Here is an 18,513-nt window from a genome sequence, read left to right on the forward strand (position 1 = left end):
CAGCAAGCAGCTCAGCCTCACTTGTATTTATAAAATTGACCCCATTGTTTCAGGATATATTCTACAGATGGCCAAGGATGAATTTCAGATTTAAACACATTACATAAATAGGACACTTATGAAACTATCTACAAAAACATTTAAAAAAAACTAGTAAATTACATCTCCATGAATTTGCTGAATTTCCCATTTACCTTTTTGCAAGTCTAAATCTTCCAATGTGAAATATGTCTAACTGTTTCTTAAACGTTGGGATATAATCCCAGCTTCAACTACGTCCTCTGGTATCTTGTTCCACACACGCGCCACCCTCTGTGTCCAAATATTACCCTTCAGATTCCTATTAAATCTTTTCCCTTTCACCTTAAACCTATGTCATTGATTCACCTACTCTGGGCAAGAGACTGTGCATCTATCCAATCAATTCCTTCACATGATTTTATATGGTAGCATCTTAGCATCAAAGTCAAAATCATGAACCGAGGAGACATTTAAGGCTCAATCAAATTGCTGGCCTAGAGTCACAAATAGTGTAGTCACAATAAGGATGATAGACTACCTTTCCGAAAGGACATGTGAACCAGATGAGTTTACCAATATTTTAATAGTTACCGTTGCTGAGGCTGGCTTTTCTTTAAGTTCCAGGTTTATTTAATTACTTGAATTTAAATTCGCCAGCTGCCTTGAAGGGTTCAAAATTTATGCCTCAGCCAATGGTCCCTGAACTACTTTTTTCACACAGAGAGTGGTGAATCTCTGGAACTCTCTGCCACAGAGGGTAGTTGAGGCAGTTCATTGGCTATATTTAAGAGGGAGTTAGATGTGGCCCTTGTGGCTAAGGGGATCAGAGGGTATGGAGAGAAGACAGGTACGGGATACTGAGTTGGATGATCAGCCATGATCATATTGAATGGCGGTGCAGGCTCGAAGGGCCGAATGGCCTACTCCTGCACCTAATTTCTATGTTTCTAACTTAACCGTTACTCTAATGCAGGGGTTTCCAAACTATGGCCCGCTGGCCACATGCGGCCCACCACAAGATTTTATCCAGCCCGCAGCAAGCTCTTAACACGTTCTGTGTGGTGGGCTATTTTTAGGGTTCTGTGGTAGCACAGTTAGTTGTACGTGACTAATACCCAGGGGTGCAGTGCTGCCGGAGCTCACCAGAACGCCGCTCCGGCACCTCTGTACAAAAAAAAGTCAAATTGCACAGCGGGGAATTTTAACTACCGAGTGTGTGGTCGGGGTAACCTGGTTGAAAGAGGGGGAAGGGGAAGACCCATCACTATTGAGGTTTCCTGTAGACGGGGAGGAGCACCAGGACCCAGCAGAGTCAGACCACGGTCATCGTACTGAGCTTGGATGGGGAGGTGACGGCTCTGGCCCGCTGGTGGCCGGTGTAGAGATGAAGATCAGCGGAGTCACTAGTGGATGTCCGTGGGGGGGCTGGAGTAGAGATACGGGCCGGCAGCAGCAGCATCGGTGGCCCCTGGAAGACAGTGAAGGTCAGCAACAGCCGCCTGTGAGTGAGTGGGTGGGTGAGTGGGTGGGTGAGTGGATGGGTCAGTGAGTGGGTGAGTGAGTGGGTGAGTGGATGAGTGAGTGGTGGATGGGTGAGTGGATGAGTGAGTGGATGAGTGAGTGGGTGGGTGTGAGTGGGTGGGTGAGTGAGTGGGTGGGTGAGTGGATGGGTGAGTGAGTGGGTGAATGAGTGGATGAGTGGGTGGGTGAGTTGGTGAATGAGTGGATGAGTAAGTGAATGAGTGAGTGGATGGGTGGATGAGTGAGTGGGTGTGTGGTTGAGTGGGTGGTTCAGTGAGTGGCTGAGTGAGTGGGTGAGTGGGTGGGTGAGTGAGTGACTGAGTGAGTGGGTTAGTGTGTGTGTGCGCGTTTGTGCTGAGAGCTGCGAGAGAGTCAGGGTGAGTTGGTGCCGGACCGCCACCTCGGTAAAAATAAATGATTACCGTCTTTTTCTTTACTTGCTTGATAATTATAATTCATGATCATTATATTTCATGATAAATTTATAAAAGTGAAATTTCTTTATTTTTTCCTACGGCCCGCAAAAATGTGCGAAATATATAATGTGGGTCCTCATGCTGAAAAGTTTGGAGGCTCCTGCTCTAATGCATAAAGTGTGGCGTTGTTCTGTGAATGCTTGCCAATCTATTTTATAGCGTTACTAAAAATTTAAACAATCATTAATTAGGCAGCCAACCTGAAAGAAGCTCTTTAATATTGATTCTTTGTCACAACTGTGAATAAAATAATATTATTTATCTTTAGGTGGTGCTTTCCCATATACTATTGGTAGGATTGAGCATGGATTTAATATCCGTCCTGATTTGTGTGCCATTGACAACAAGATAAATCCTCGAAAATCCCTTGGCCGGTTTTACACAGATTCATTAGTACATGATCCCCTCGCACTAAAGCTGTTGGTTGAGGTGATAGGGGAAGTGAGTAGAATACCTATTGTACTCTTTATACCTTTATCATTAAATGTGATTCTTTAACTGGTTAATCTTGCACTGAGTTACAGATAACAATGTGCTACAATGTCTTAACTGATCACAATAAATGTTATTGTATTTAGGATAAGGTGGTGCTGGGGACAGACTACCCTTTCCCACTGGGTGAACTGAAACCTGGAAATCTTATTGAATCTATGGAAGAATTCGACAATGAACTTAAGGTAAGATTGTCATTAAGATCCAAATATTTCAACACTACGTGGTTGGCAGACAGGAAGTAAAGAGTAGGAGTGAACGGGTCCTTTTCAGAATGGCAGGCAGTGGCGAGTGGAGTGCCGCAAGGCTCCGTGTTGGGGCCGCAACTGTTTACCATATATATTAATGATTTGGAAGAGAGAATTAGGAGCAACACTAGCAAGTTTGCGGAAGACACAAAGCTGGGTGGCAGTGAGAACTGTGAAGAGGATGTTAGGAGGTTGCCGGGAGACCTGGACAGGTTGAGTGAGCGTGGCAGATGCAGTATAATATAGATAAATGTGAGGTTATCCATTTCGGTGGCAAAAACAAGGGGGCAGATTATTATCTCAATGGGGTTAGGTTAGGTAAGGGGGATCTGGGTGTCCTTGTACACCGGTCACTGAAAGTTGGGGTGTAGGTACAGCAGGCAGTGAAGAAAGCTAATGGAATGTAGGCCTTCATAACAAGAGGCTTTCAGTATAGGAGTAGTGAGGTTCTTCTGCAGTTGTATAGGGCTCTGGTAATGGGGCTTTCTCACGGGGCGACTTGACGCAAGATGTAACCAGAGTGAAGTGGTCGTGGTCTAGCATGATATCACACGATATAACGGGGGGTAGATAAAGAATTCCCATGGGTACTCGGCATTTCTGTTATTTGTGCGAGTGACTTGTCCGTCTCCCGAGCTTTCCCGTTAAATCTTGAATGAACATTGTGAACTGTGAAGTGTTGTAAAATCATCACGTGGCACAAATGATGTCACTTTTTTTTCACACACTATAAATATCCTCCCTTGGTTGAATTGGCTCATTTGGAGACATGCCTGTACTAAGTAGTTTCGAGTACAGGATGGTGGTGTTTTTCATTGACGCGCTGTATGCAGCAGCCCTCTATGTGAATCGAGGACGCTTGCGTGAAGGCAGAAGGGTGAGATTAATTAAAAAGAGAATTAAGAGGAAGTCTCACTGGGTGAAGCCCATCTTTCAACGGAGACCTCTATTTGGACAATATGATTCATGATTCCAACTTCAAACACAGAGCGTGTAAAAGCTGTCTGCGACTTTTTTACTTTGCAGCTGCAGGGCACAGACACACTTATAAGAGAAGTTTAAGTTAACTGCAAAAACAGGACTTTTACATCAATAGCAATGTATATTTTTAAATCATGGATAACATTAAATGGTTTTCCTGTTGATGTACTAATATATCGTTATATATACTCACATGAGCACCCGGGATACTCCGCAGCCTTCGTCTCCAGCAGGTTCCGTTTTTTTCTCCCTGTTTCTGTAATCCTCTCTGGATTTATCGTAAAGAATTTTGTTGAATTGCTACCATTCTACAAGTTCACCCTCTTGTTCCCTGGTGAAGTTATATGGCCTTACCTTCTGCCATCTTCCCTTTATAATTTAATTTTCTCCCGAGTCAACAAGTTACACGATTACCTGCCGTTAGCGCCACGGTGGTCCACGGTGGTCCACGAATGCCGTAGTTATCGTACGAGGTTCCCACAATGTTCAACTCTGGTTACCTCATGTCGCCCTGTGAGAAAGCCCCATAAAACCACATCTGGAGTATTGTGTACAGAATTGGTTTCCTAATTTTGAGGAAGGACATCCTTGTGATTGAGGCAGTGCAGCATAGGTTCACAAGGTTGATCCCTGGGATGGCGGGACTGTCATATGAGGAAAGATTGAAAAGACTAGGCTTGTATTCACTGGAGTTTAGAAGGATGAGGGGTATCTTATAGAAACATATAAAATTATAAAAGGACTGGACAAGCTAGATGCAGGAAAAATGTTCCCAATGTTGGGCGAGTTCAGAACCAGGGGCCACATTCAAAGGGGTGGCCATTTAAGACTGAGGTGAGAAAAAACGTTTTCACCCAGAGAGATGTGAATTTGTGGAATTCCCTGCCACAGAGGGCAGTGGAGGCCAAGTCACTGGGTGGATTTAAGAGAGAGTTAGATAAAGCTCCAGGGGCTTGTGAAATCAAGGGATACGGGGAGAAGGCAGGCACGGGTTAGTGATTTGGGACGATCAGCCATGATCACAATGAATGGCAGTGCTGGCTCGAAGGGCCGAATGGCCTCCTCCTGCACCTATTTTCTATGTTTCTATGTTTCTTTGCATTAATATATTCCATGTGTGCATCGATGAGGCTTAATCCACGCTAACTATAATTGCAGAACACATCAATCATCACTAAAAGAGAGAAATTATAGTTTCCCATGCTTCTTTCTGTTAGTTTCAGGAGTGCAACAGAATTGAACTTTCTGTAGGTAGAACAAATCACCTACCATTTTCTCTAAAATGAAGAAAAAAAATCCAATCTTTCAAAAGGAATCTAAATGATTTACAAATAATTCTGTTAAATTTGATTTATTTTCTTTATGAAACTAACACTCAAATTAATTTTGCACGTAATTTGATATCACAAATATAATGTAAATGTTTATTTGGAAAAGACTTGAACACCAGACACTTCAGCAGTATTTCAGTACAGCTAATTTCAACATTAACTTAAAGAACAGGAGAACCAGACCGTTTCAGTCAAAAGATGGCCGTCTTGAAACTCATTCCTCATGTGTTGTACTAAATACACTGTATAGCAATATCATAATTTGTCTTGAAAATCCATTCCATTGATTAAATTGTAGGGCATCTAGTATGACCAACCAGAGGATGTATTTCTAGACAATTACATTAAACAATGTCGTACTCCTGCTGTATTACACTCAAGTGCCAGATTACATTATATGCTCAGAACTAGAAGAATTTGGACCTACCACATTTTAGCTCAGAGAGGAGTGATTTCGAAGCTTGGCTCATGTACTACTTTTGAAAATTACAATGAAGAAACAGAGAAATTAATACTTGGGTAATCTTTGATTTTTCATTACTGCTACAAATTGAGTTTATGAACCGTTTTAAACATTATACTGATCATTTACCAGGAACTCCGGTGTGTGTGGTTTATTTAGATGCCCATACTGGCATTCTAGCTCACAAATACAAAGAGGAAAATTTAATCACCAAGCATGGGTGTTCTGGAGTTGGTGAGTAAGCAAAATAATTGGATTTTGGATCACGGCCAAAACTTAGGTTCAATGCACCCATGTTGAGATTTGATAAAGAAACAATTGGATTAGTTCCACAGCAAATCAACCGTTACCCCTTAATTAGAATAGATGGGCAGGTAAATCTCAAAACAATTAATTAGGTATATTGAAATTGAACCACTTTTAAATGCAATGGTTTAAAATATGACTTTAGTGACTGAATAAAATCAAGGCTCATCAAGGCACAGCTCCACAATTCAATTTCTTCTAGGCTTATCTAAAATCTATCTAATATCTCAGCCTCAAAAACATTCAAAGACTGCTTCCATTGTCCTTTCAGGTAGAGTGATCCAGAGACTCATAAATCTTTGAACAAAAAGATGTTGACTCATTTCAGTCTTAATTGTGACCTTGACTATTAATCAGTGACTCCTAGTTCTGAATTCTCCAGCAAAGATGGCCAATCCACACCCACCTGGTCAATGTCCCTCTGTATCAAATCCACTCTCATTCTTAGAAATTCCAGCAGATACAAGCTATCCAATCTCTCCTCATAACACAATCTGTTCATTCCACATAAGTACTAAACATGACTAACCGTCTTTGCAATGCTTGCAGATAAACATCCAGATAAACTTGCTGTGTTATCTTTTTTACATATATTCATTGAAGGGATGTGGGCATCATCGGCTGAACCAGCCTTTGATTTCCCATTATTAGTTACTCTTGAGAAGGTACTGGTGAGCTATGTTCTTCAATAGCTGAGTCTTTGTGATGTGAGTATAATTCTTTTAGGGAGAGAATTCCAGGATTTTGCTCCAACAATCATGAAGGAATGGTGATGTATTTCCAAGTCAGGATGGTGTATTTGGGAACAAGACCATAAGAAATTGCAGGAAGTTGTAGATGTAACCAAATCCATTCCACAGAAAAGACTCCCCACCATTGACTCCATCATCACTTTATGCTGCCTCAGAAAAGCAGCCAATATGATTAAAGACTTGACCCACCCCAGTCATTCCATCTCCTGCTCATGTCGGACAAAAGGTATAGAAGCTTAAAAGCTCCCACCACCAGTCTTAGGAACAGCTTCTTCTCCTCTGTCATCAGGCTTCTGAATGGTCCTTCCATAAGCTAAGATACTGTCCAATTCACCTCCACCCCTTTGCTCTATTGATTGTACGCATTTGAGATGGTTGTATTTATGTAGAATATTTTCTGATCTAATTGGATAACATGCAAAATGAGGCTGATCACTGCACCTCAGTACATGTGACAATAATAAACCTAAACCTGAACCTAAAGTGTGAAAGTGTGTGGTGGCTTGGAGAGCAATGTCAAGGTGTTGGTATTCCCTAATATTTGCTGCCTTTGTCCTTCTGGCTGGTAAGATTTTGGGTTTGGAAAGTGTTGTTACATGAGTCTTGGTGCTTTTCTACAGTGCATCCTGTACTGGTACAAATTGCTGCTGCTGTGCATTGATGGTGGAGTGAGTGCATGGGGGCATAGCATATCAAGAGAGCTGCAAAGTCCTTTATGGTGTCAAGGGAGATGCACATCATGGACCCCATAAAGAACTTGGTATGTGTAGGAAAGAACTGCAGATGCTTGTTTAAATCAAAGGTAGACAAAAAAATGCTGGAGTGGCTCAGCAGGACAGGCAGCATCTCTGGAGAGAAGGATTGGGTGATGTTTTGGGTCAATAGACAATAGGTGCAGGAGTAGACCATTTGGCCCTTCGAGTCAGCACCGCCATTCAATGTGATTATGCCTGATCATCACCAATCAGTACCCCGTTCCTGCCTTCTCCCCTTATCCCCTTCTTGGTAGCTTAGTTGATGCTGCATTCAACCAGGCATGTGGGGAGCATTGCATCGTGCTTCTATCTTGAGCCTTGGATAGGCTTTGGGAAATTAGGTGAGTTATTTTTCATAGATTTCCTCGCCTCTGACCTTGTGGTCACATTGTGTATATGGCTACTCCAATGCAGCATGGTGTCTCAGCAGTAGAGTTGCTGCCTTACAGCGCCAGAGACCAGCGTTTGATTCTGTCTACGGATGTTGGCCGTATGGAGTTTGTATGTTCTCCCCGTGAGTGCATGGGTTTTCCTCGGGAGCTCGGGTTTCCTCCCATACTACAAAGACGTAAAGGTTTGAGGATAATTGGCTTTGGTAAAGATTGTAAATTGTCCCAAGTGCGTAGGATAGTACTGGTGTGTGGGGATCGATGGTTGGCGTGGACTCAGTGGGCCAAAGGACCTGTTTCCCTGCTGTATTTCTAAACTAAACTAAATTAAAATGATAAATTAAATTCAATTTCTGGTCAATGGTAACCCCCGGGATATTGATAGTGGGAGATTCAGTGAAGGCAATACTATTGAATGGCAGGGGGTGATAGCTGGATTTTCTCTTGTTTATCGTCATTGCCTTACATATATGTAGTGCAATTACTATTTGCACCTCCCAGCTGTGGCCTAGATATTGTCCAGGTCTTGCTGCATTTGCTTGTGAACTTGTTCATTATCTGAGAAGTTGCGAATGATACCAAATATTGTGCCATTATCAGAGAACATCCCCTTCTTCTGATCTTACAGCTAAAAGATCTTTGATGAAGCAGCTGAAGATGGTTGGGCCTAAGATACTACTCTTTAGAACTCCTGCAGAGATGTCCTGTGGCTAAGATGATAGACCTCCAAACATCTTTTGTGTTAGGTTTGATTCAAGATAATTTAGAGGTCTCCTTGATGTCAATCAAATGTCAGGGAATCAAACAGAGGCAAAAAGCCGGGTGCATCTATGGAGCGAAGGAGATAGCGTGTCACTTAATTCTTCAGAGTTCAGGGGCTCTTTAGCCAGAAGGCTGGGGGATGGGAGGAGACAGCAGGGGGGCTAAGGAAGGGGAGGAGGCAAGGACTAACGGCAATGTCATGCCCCCGGGGAGTTTGAGGTGCTGTTTACTGCTACGGGGGCAGAACCTCCCAAAGCCTTCTGGCTACTTGGGGCTCTTTCTTGAGATCAGTCTGAAGAAGGGTTTTCTTTAGCAAGCTGCTGCCTGATAGCTTTTTTGTGTAACCTTCGATTCTCCAGCATCTGCATCCTTTCCAACACTCTTTTCCCTGCGGCGGCAATGTCGAGCTACTTAGAACCCAAACTAATGCAAGGGCTGTAATTGGCCGTGCCAACACTTTCCTGATAATCGAGATTAGACTAATGGGGCTGTAATTGGCCGTACCAGGGCATTTTCCACATTAATGTGTGGACACCCATGGTATAGCTGTATTGGATCAGCTTGGCCAAGGACACAGCAAGTTCTGGAGTATGTCTGATATTATTGGCAGAATATTCTCAGGGCCCATAGCATTTGCTGTATTCAATGACTTTAGCTGCTTCTTGATATCGTGAGGAGTGAGTTCATTTAGCGGAAGACTTTCATGTTGAGGGACTAATGGAGGAGGCAAAGATGGATCATCCACTCGGCATTACTGGCTGAAGATTCTGCCTTACTAAGGGATAGAATGCATGATAAATATTTAACATACTGTAAGATAATTGAGCATTGGCTTCAGTCATGCATCTCACATGGGAAATGTAACAATGTTTCTATTAACCCAGAAACTCCTAACACAGTCCATAAAGTTACTACTACTACTTGGCCTGAATTCCCTAAGCCCATGTCAAACAGAGCCCATGTCCTAAATTCTACTTATTCACATTATCTTCTGTGTTGTAATATTTCATAAATAGTCTCTCCTAACATTCCTATCTGCAACTAGTGCCCTTGGTTCTATCTTTTGCATCATTTATGCTTTTATTACTTTTGGCACAACGTGTTCTATTTTCTTATATAGTTTTTTATTTTGTCACTTAACATTTTTTATCGTAGAGTGTAAAATGTATCGTAAAGAGTAGCTAACGACCTTTCTTTATTTCAGGGATGTTGGGAGAATCTAGGAAATTATCGGCCATGAGGCTCGTGTCTGGGGTAGGAAAGCTATTGGAGAGGATTATTCAGGATAAGATTTACATCCATTTGGAAGAGAATGAGTTAAATAGGCAGAATGGCTCTGTACATGGCAGGTCATGTCTTACTAACAATCAAGTTTTTGAAGCGGTGATGAAGGTGATGGATGAGGATATGGCAGTGGATGTTATCTACATGGATTTTAGTGAGGCATTTGATAATTTCCCCCATGGTAGGCTGATCCAGAAGATTGAGGCACAAGGTTAATAGTAACAGTCACATGGATTCAAAACTGGCTTGATAGAAGACAGAGGGTTTAGTTTAGTTTAGAGATACAACGTGGAGACAGGCGCTTCGGCCCGCAGACCGCACCGACCAGTGATCCCCACACACTAACACCATTCTACACAGACCAGGGCCAATTTACACTGATACCAAGCCAATGAACCTACAAACCTGTACACCTTTGGAGTGTGGGAGGAAACCGAAGATCTTGGAGAAAATCCATGCGGTCACTGGGAGAACGTACAAACTCCATACAGACAGCACCCGATTCAGGATTTGAGTTGGTTAGTGAGTTTGCAGATGACACCAACATTGCAGGGGTCGCAAATTGTGAGAAAAGCTGTCATACTACACAGCGAGATATAGATCAGCTACAGAAATGCATGGATAAATGGTACATGAAATTTAATCAGAGCAAATATCAGTGTTACACTTTGTGAGATCAAATGTAAGGGGAAAATATACCATTAATGGCATGACCCTAGCAGCATTGATACACAGAGGGCTCTTGGGGTCCATTACTCCTTGGAAGCGGCAACATAAGTAGCATGGCCGTCCGAAGGGGGGTTGCGTTGGGTGCAACCGCATCCCCCTTTTTTTCCTTTAAGAAAAAAGTCACGCAAAAAAATAAAATCGGGAAAATAAATCGAAAAAAAAATCAAAAAAATCAACATTTCCACTTTGGAAACGGCCAGTTCTCTGTTCTCTCGTTCCCGGCGGGAGTGGCTGAGTCTGAATCCAACGGCTGTAACCCCAACACCAGTCACCGCTGTGGCGGAGCCCGCTCCCCACGCCACCCCCGCTGGGTCCACGCCACCCCCGCTGACCCCCACTGGGTCTACGCCATCCCTACTGGGCTCACGCCACCCCCGCTGGGCCCACGCCACCCCCACTGACACCCGCTGGGTCCCCGCCACCTCCACGGGGGCCACGCCACCTTCATCCCCCCCGCCCGCTGGGCCAGCGCCACCTTCATCTTCGCCCCCCCCCCGCAAAAAAGAGGGGGGATGTGAGAGGGGGGAGGGGGAAAGAGAGAGGGGAAGGGAGAGGAGAGAGTCATGGGGAGGGGAGAGGGAAAGGAGGATTATCTTGAGTGAGATTGCAAAATTAAGGTAGGTTTTAGAGCTATTATATTTTCTCCTCCATATGAATAATATGGTTATATGGTTATAATATTAAACAATATCAAATAATATCAAAATTGAAACTGCTTTCTTTTCGATAACAATACTGAAACGTATGAATTCTATAGTTTGTGACATAAATACACATTTTAATGGGATCATTATATACAGATGTAACATTTCCATTTTGAGATCGGGGGATGGGGGGGTGTTCGGGGCAAATATGCGTCAAGCCGATAGCCTAATCATTAAAGAGTTAAAAGATAGCCTAATTGATAAAGCTCTGAGAAGAGGAATCAGAGCTGCCAAGGAAAGATACTCTGAGAAGTTGAGGAGCAAGTTCTCAGCTAGTTATTCTTCTTCAGTTTGGAAGGGCATGCAAGAAATCACCAGCTATAAGAGGAAAGCCCCCCCCCGCTCTTTGGACAATTGTCAGCTGACGAATGACCTGAATGAGTTTTACTGCAGGTTTGAAAATCAGAAACGTAACCCTGAAACCCCCTCCCCAACAAACACAGCCAGACCTCAGTCTGCAAAGAATGGACCCTGCACCCGCTCCTTCCCATTCACCACTTCACACCTACTTAAGGCAAGACTACAGTATGAAAAGAGTGGAACCTTTGAGGACGACAGATAGCACAATGGGCTAAGAGTTCGGCTGGCGACCGGAGGGTAGCCGGTTCAAATCCCGCTTGGAGTGCATACTGTCGTTGTGTCCTTGGGCAAGACACTTCACCCACCTTTGCCTGTAATGGAATGTTACGGCGGCAGGCGCGGGCACACCGCGACGCCCTGTGTCTCCCTTTCAAGGGAGATGCTAAAAATGCATTTTGTTGTCTCTGTACTGTACACTGACAATGACAATAAATTGAATCATTTCATTTCATTTCAATCATTTCATTTCCCACCCCACCCAACGACTTCACACCCACTCACAGCAGCCTGACCTCAGTCTGCAAAGACTGGGCCCTTCTACACCCACCCCACTCCAATCACCACTTCACACCCAATGACTACACCTCCACAGACACCTCTGTCAAGCTTCTCAAGTTTGTGGATGACAAAACCCTGATTGTACTGATCCAGGATGGGGATCTCTGTATTCTTTTCAGTTTGACATCTTTCCTATAACATGGTGCCCAGAACTGAACACAATATTCTAAATGCAGTCTCACCAACGTCTTATACAACTGCAACATGACCTCCCAACTTCTATACTCAATACTCTGACTGATGAGGACCAAAGTGCCAAAATAGTTTTTGACCACCTGATATACCTGCAACACGACCTTCAAGGAACCATGCAACCATCAACCATTCCTCTGCCCACCTGGCTAATTGATCTAGATCCTGCTGCAATCTTTCACAACCATCTTCACTATATGCAAAACCACTCACTTCTGTATCATCAGCAAACTTGCTAATCTTGCCCTGTTCTGTGACGTTTCAGTGCTGGAGTAACTCAGCGGGTCGGGTGAGTATAGAAGTTGGGAGGTCATGTTGCAGTTGCATAAGAAGTTGGTGAGGCCGCATTCAGAGTATTGTGTTCAGTTCTGGGCACCATGTTATAGGAAAGATGTCATCAAACTGGAAAGGGTACAGTGAAGGTTTATGAGAATGTTGCCAGGACTAGAGGGCCAGAGCTATAGGGAGAGGTTGAGTAGGCTGGGACTTTATTTCATGGAGCCCAGGAGGCTGAGGGATGATCTAATAGAGGTGTATAAAATCATGATTTGAATAGATATGTTTGAGTCTTTTGCCCAGAGTAAGTGAATCGAGGAGCAGAGGACATAAGTTTAAGGTGAAGGGCAAAAGATTTAATAGGAATCTGAGGAGTATGTTTTTCACACAAAGGGTGGTAGGTGTATGGAACAAGCTGCCAAAGAGGTAGTTGTGGCAGGGACTATCGCAACATTTAAGAAACAGTTAGACAGGTACATGGATAGGACAGATTCGGAGGGATATGGATCAAACGTGGGCAGGTGGGACTAGTGCAGATGGGACATGCTGGGCCGAAGGGCCTGTTTCCACACTGTATCACCCTATGACTCTATCTTTCCCTCTCAAACCCATTCTTCTGCCTTCTCCCCATTACCTCTGACACCCCTATCAATCAAGAATCTATCAATCTCCTCCTGAAAAATGTCCAGTGACTTGACCTCCACAGCTGTCTGGGGCAATTAATTCCATAGTTCACCACCCTCTGACTTAAGAAATTCCTGCTCATCTCCTTCCTAAAGGAATATCTTTTAATTCTGAGGCTGTGGCCACTTCTCCTAGACTCTCCCACTAGTGGAAACATCCTCTCCAAATCCACTCCATCCAGGTTTTTACCAGGCTGGGACAGACGGCAACAGCTTCACACCATGTCCCAAAGCTTGTGTCCTGTCCTGCATCACCCAAGGCAGCAGAGACGTTATAGGAGAGGGCAAGCACCGTAACAAAGTAGCTCACGATGGTTTGGGTAACATTCAGGAATGCCTATGCATGGCACATCATGAATATTACTGAAGAACGTTCTTGACCCGAACTATAATCTATACCTTTTCCCCAGAGATGCTGCCTGACCCACTGAGTTACTCTAGCACTCTGTGACATGTCACCTATCCATGTTCTCCACAGATGCTGCCTGACTCACTGAGTTACTCCAGCATTCTGTGATATGTCACCTATCCATGTTCTCCACAGATGCTGCCTGACTCGCTGAGTTACTCCAGCATTCTGTGAAACGTCGCCTATTCATATTCTCCGCAGATGCTGCCTGACCCGCTGAGTTACTCCAGCACTTTGTGACTATTTTCCCTTCACCCATCTGCCCAAGCCCACTCTCCCCCCCCCCTCCTTTCCTATGTTCCTTTCCACCCATAAACCTCTCTCTGTCTTTACATTTCACTCCTCTTTCAAATCTGCTATACTTATCTACATGCATTTTTCTTCTTCACTTTTTAGTCATAGAATGATGCAGTGTGAAAACAGGCCCTTCAGCCCAACTTGCCCACACCGACCGACTTGTCCCATCTACACTAGTCCCACTCACACGCATTTGGCCCATATCCATCTAAATCTGTCCTATCCATGTACGTGTCCAAATGTCTCTTAAACATTAGGATAGTCCTAGCCTTAACAACCTCCTCTGGCAGCTCATTACATACACCCAGCACCCTTTGTGTGAAAAAGCTACCTCAGATTCCTGTTAATTTCTGAAATATTGGTCATAAATTTGGTGCAAAAATGCTCCAAAATAAGGCTCAGAATGGATCAGAGAGCATCTAAAACCCCTGAGCTTCCAGGGCCCTTAAGCGGGCCCTGGACCCCGGCATTGAGGGACTTCACGCTTCACGCTCATGATGTGTGCAGCGCGCACATTATTTCAAATTACGTTTTTTGTAATCCTGTCAGGCCCTTTTTGAAAAGCTTCGTACGGGCCTGAGTAGATAGAATGGTAATGAAGGCATATGGTATGCTTTAATAGGTCAGGGCATTGAATATAAGATGCAGGCAGTCGTGATGCAGTTTTATAGGGCTTCTGGTTTGGCTGCATTTGGAGTGGCTGTGGAGGCTTTGGAAAGTATATAGAGGAGATTTACTGGAATGATGCCTGGATTAGTTACAGGGAGAGGTTGGACAGACTTGGATTGTTTCCCTGGAACACCGGAAGTTATGGGCAGATATAAAATTATGAAAATGTTAAAATCGAATACCAGGGGGCATAGGTTTAAGGCGTAGAGCAGGATTTTTAAACCATAAATGGTGAGTGTCTGGAATGTGCTGCTGGGTTGTGGTTGAAGCAGATACGCTACTGGCATTTAAAAGACTATTGGATAGGCATGTGGATATGCAGGTAGATAAGTGATGGTCTTGGCATCATGTTCAGCTTAGGCATTGTGGGCTGAAGGGCCTGTTCGTGTGCTGTACTGTTCTATGTACTGTATGACAGAAGTTAGAGAAAATTGGGGAAATGCCAATATTCGAAAAGGGGAAGACATATGAAAGCGCAGGAAAACAGGGAAATAGAAATAGTGTAAAAAAAACTGAGAGGGACAGGGAAACCATCGAATATTAACCACTGTAGTTAATGATTTTGTGATTTTCGTGATTACTAAGCTGAGAAATATATATTGTTTATCTGCAGGTAATGAACAGGATTAAAGGAAGGTCATTGACAAAGCAGGTGAAGGTGGTTGGGCCTCGGACACTAGGAACTTCTGCAGATATCCTATAGCTGAGATAATTACCTCCAACCACCAAAAACATCCTCTTTTGTGCTAAATATGATTCCAACCAGCAAAGTGTATACCCCCTGATTCTTATTGACTCCAGTTTAACCAGAGCTTGATGCCATAATTTGACAAAATGCTGCCTTGATGTTATGGAAAGTTACTCTCACTTCACAGCTGGTGTCCAGTTTTTTTCACAAAGCATGGACTGATAGCCCTGTCCCATGGTGCGAGTTCATTCCAAGAGCTCTCCCGAGTTTAAACAAAAAATCAAACTTGTGGTAAGCACAGAGAATGAGCGTAGCAGGTACGTCGGAGCTCGGGGACGTCTCTTAGCGCTAACGGCAGGTACTCGGGAAGACTCGCTAACGGCAGGTAAGCACGGGAAGACTCGTGAAGATTTTTCAACATGATGAAAAATGTCCACGGGAGCCCTGAGTACCGACAAGTGGCCATTACCGTAAATCTCCGAGTTCAAATCAGGGCAAACTCGGGAGAACTCTTAGAATGAACTCGTACCGTGGGACAGGGGTTTAAGGCTGTAATTAGGTCAGGGCTGAACCCAAACTGAGCTATGTGAGCAGGTTATTCTAGACAAGTGCGGCTGGATAGCACCAATGGTGATCCCTTCCATCACTTTGCTAATGATCAAGAGTAGACTAATGGGGCCATAATTGGTTGGGTAGGATTTCTCCTGCTTCTTGTGGACTGGGCAAACTGGCCAATTTTCCACATCTTTGGTTAGATGCCAGTGTTGTAGCTGTACTAGAACAGCTTGGCCAAGGGAGCAGAAAGATCTGAAGTACAAGTCTTCAGTGTTATTGCCAGAATGTTGTCTGAACCCATTGCATTTGTTGTATCCAATGCCATTAGCTGTTTTTCTGGTATCATGAGGAAGTGTGTAAAAAATTAAGCAAAGAGAGAGGAAGGGAAAGAAAGGTGTTTCTGTTTTTAATCAATTAAGCCATTGTGCATTAGCAATTGCAGTAAATAATTTTGAGATAACCTTTTTTAAAAAAAACACGAAAAAAATTACAGGCCATCTCCAGGTAACAAACATCCAAAACTTGATTTTTAGAATAGAATAGAATGCCTTTTATTGTCATTCAAACAGCTTGGTTTGAACAAAATTGCATTTTCTACAGTCTTACATTACAAAAAAACCCAAGACCCACACTTAGCACAGTGTGTAACACATTTTTGCCAGTAAATCAGAAATTATTAATTTTTTTTTAAATCACATGATACAGTAACTATTCCTCTCCAGAATTGTAATGAATGGCATCAAAAGCCCATAAGATTGATAAGAAAAAAAATCTAAAAGAGGCGAAAGAAAACTTGTTCTGCCAGTCATGGAAATTCATATTTAATTTTTTTTCACTTGCCTTACAGGAAAAGCTTCTTGCCAAAAATGCATTGGAGTTTCTTGGCCTTGAAAAGAAACAGTTTGGTTGATTTTTTTTTTAATACTTCTATGAATCACAACTGGGTGTGGAGCAAGCGATGAATATCTTCCCAAAGTCAACATCCTTACTACAGCTTTTTATCATGAAGATGAGCTAACAATATGTTTTGAAATCAAACCCTTCACTGTTTACTGCAATTACTTACAATGATTCCATTCTGGTTAATTGTGAGCAACGGAAATAACAGTCCAAAATAATGAATAGTTCAGAGCAAGAGATGATGCATCAGGAAAAACAAGAATGGAATCCTTCTGCTGCTTTGTGAAGCCTTTTTTGTAAATTTTCACATTGTAATCCATTTTTTGCCTCACGTAATGAAACTCGCCTCTGCAAAGATTGCATTTCTCAGATGTTGAGTCCCTGTATGTCCATGAGATGGATATAAATGAACTGTAATACTATTTTTGAAGACAAGCAGGAGATGTCCCCAGAGACCTCAATTAACATTAGAATCAAACTATCTGGTCATTATCACAATATCCTTCGTTTCGTTTATAGTTTTAGAGATAAAGTGGAAACTGGCCATTCGGCCCACTGAGTCCGCACCGACCAGCGATCCCGCACATTAACGCTATCGTACACCCACTAGAGACAATTTACACATATGTAATTGTCAATGAACCTACAAACCTGTACGTCTTTGGAGTGTGGGAGGAAACCGGAGATCTCAGCGAAAACCCACATGGTCCCGGGGAGAATGTACAAACTCCATACAGACAGCACCCATAGTTGTGTTCAAACTCGAGTGTTTAGTTGTGCATGTGCTGTAAGGCAGCAACTCTACCACTGCGCCACCGTGTTGCCTGTCCTTGTTGCCATCTTGTTTCATGTTCTACAGTACAATTTGTTAGCACACTTTAAACTTAACCGATTGGGATAACGTGAATTTGGGAAATGCATTATATAATTGTAATTTATTTCTTTATCTACCCATATCATCACCTAGTGATGCTGCTGCAGCAGTTCAATTTTGTACTCTTCAAAGCTGGAAAAGTTCCCATGTTTTAATTAATTATATTTTTCTGCTTAACGAATATGGGCTAGAATATTATAACATTTTAACATGCTACTCAACTGAATTTAATCTAAAACTTAATTACTAACCATCGTCAGATCTCTCTGCCAAGTACCATTCCATATATTCAATCCTGATCCTGGCTACGTATTCAATGCACATTTCGCACAAAATTATTTTATATATACGAGTCAAAGCAGGCCATACACCAGAGCTGAGACAGGTTTCAGTGCTGCTTTGTTAAGGCATCTAACCTTACTTGGACCAACTACTCTGATTGCCAACTACTCCCAACATAACTAAATTGCAAGTTTAAGTTTAATTCCTACTTCACCATCAATCATGTGTCCAGTCCTATCCCTTACCAATTTTAGCTTTTTAAGAAATGCTCTACCATAGTTTGTTTTGCAACTAAAATTTTTTTTATAGCATAATTGTAATGATTTGCATAGGCAGATTTATTTTAAATTGTATACTAATAATATCAGAAGAACATGTGAAAATGCAAGGGGGCATGGAATAGAAATCAGTTGTTCAGTATCTGATTATGTGAATGCCCGGATCAAATCTTACCCCTAGTCTGGTTCAGTAAAAGAAACTTAGTAGAACACTGAAGTCCAAACCCTTCTTTATTTGTATACACTGCGGGGACGGTCTCAGATCCACTCATGCAAGC

The 18,513-nt window shown here is 42.9% G+C and overlaps 1 protein-coding gene across 1 annotated transcript in view; it reads left to right on the plus strand.

Moving 5' to 3' along the window:
- acmsd (aminocarboxymuconate semialdehyde decarboxylase) overlaps positions 1–18,447 on the plus strand; it is a 38,473-nt gene extending 20,026 nt beyond the window's left edge. Inside the window, 3 exon segments of the mRNA XM_055638621.1 lie at positions 2,287–2,459; positions 2,597–2,695; positions 16,749–18,447. Of these exon segments, the coding sequence (XP_055494596.1) occupies positions 2,287–2,459; positions 2,597–2,695; positions 16,749–16,811 (335 nt within the window). The 3' untranslated portion in view covers positions 16,812–18,447.
- Positions 18,448–18,513: the final 66 nt, after the last annotated feature.

This window comes from Leucoraja erinacea, chromosome 7, assembly GCF_028641065.1.
Source record: "Leucoraja erinacea ecotype New England chromosome 7, Leri_hhj_1, whole genome shotgun sequence".
Taxonomy (NCBI): domain Eukaryota; kingdom Metazoa; phylum Chordata; class Chondrichthyes; order Rajiformes; family Rajidae; genus Leucoraja; species Leucoraja erinaceus.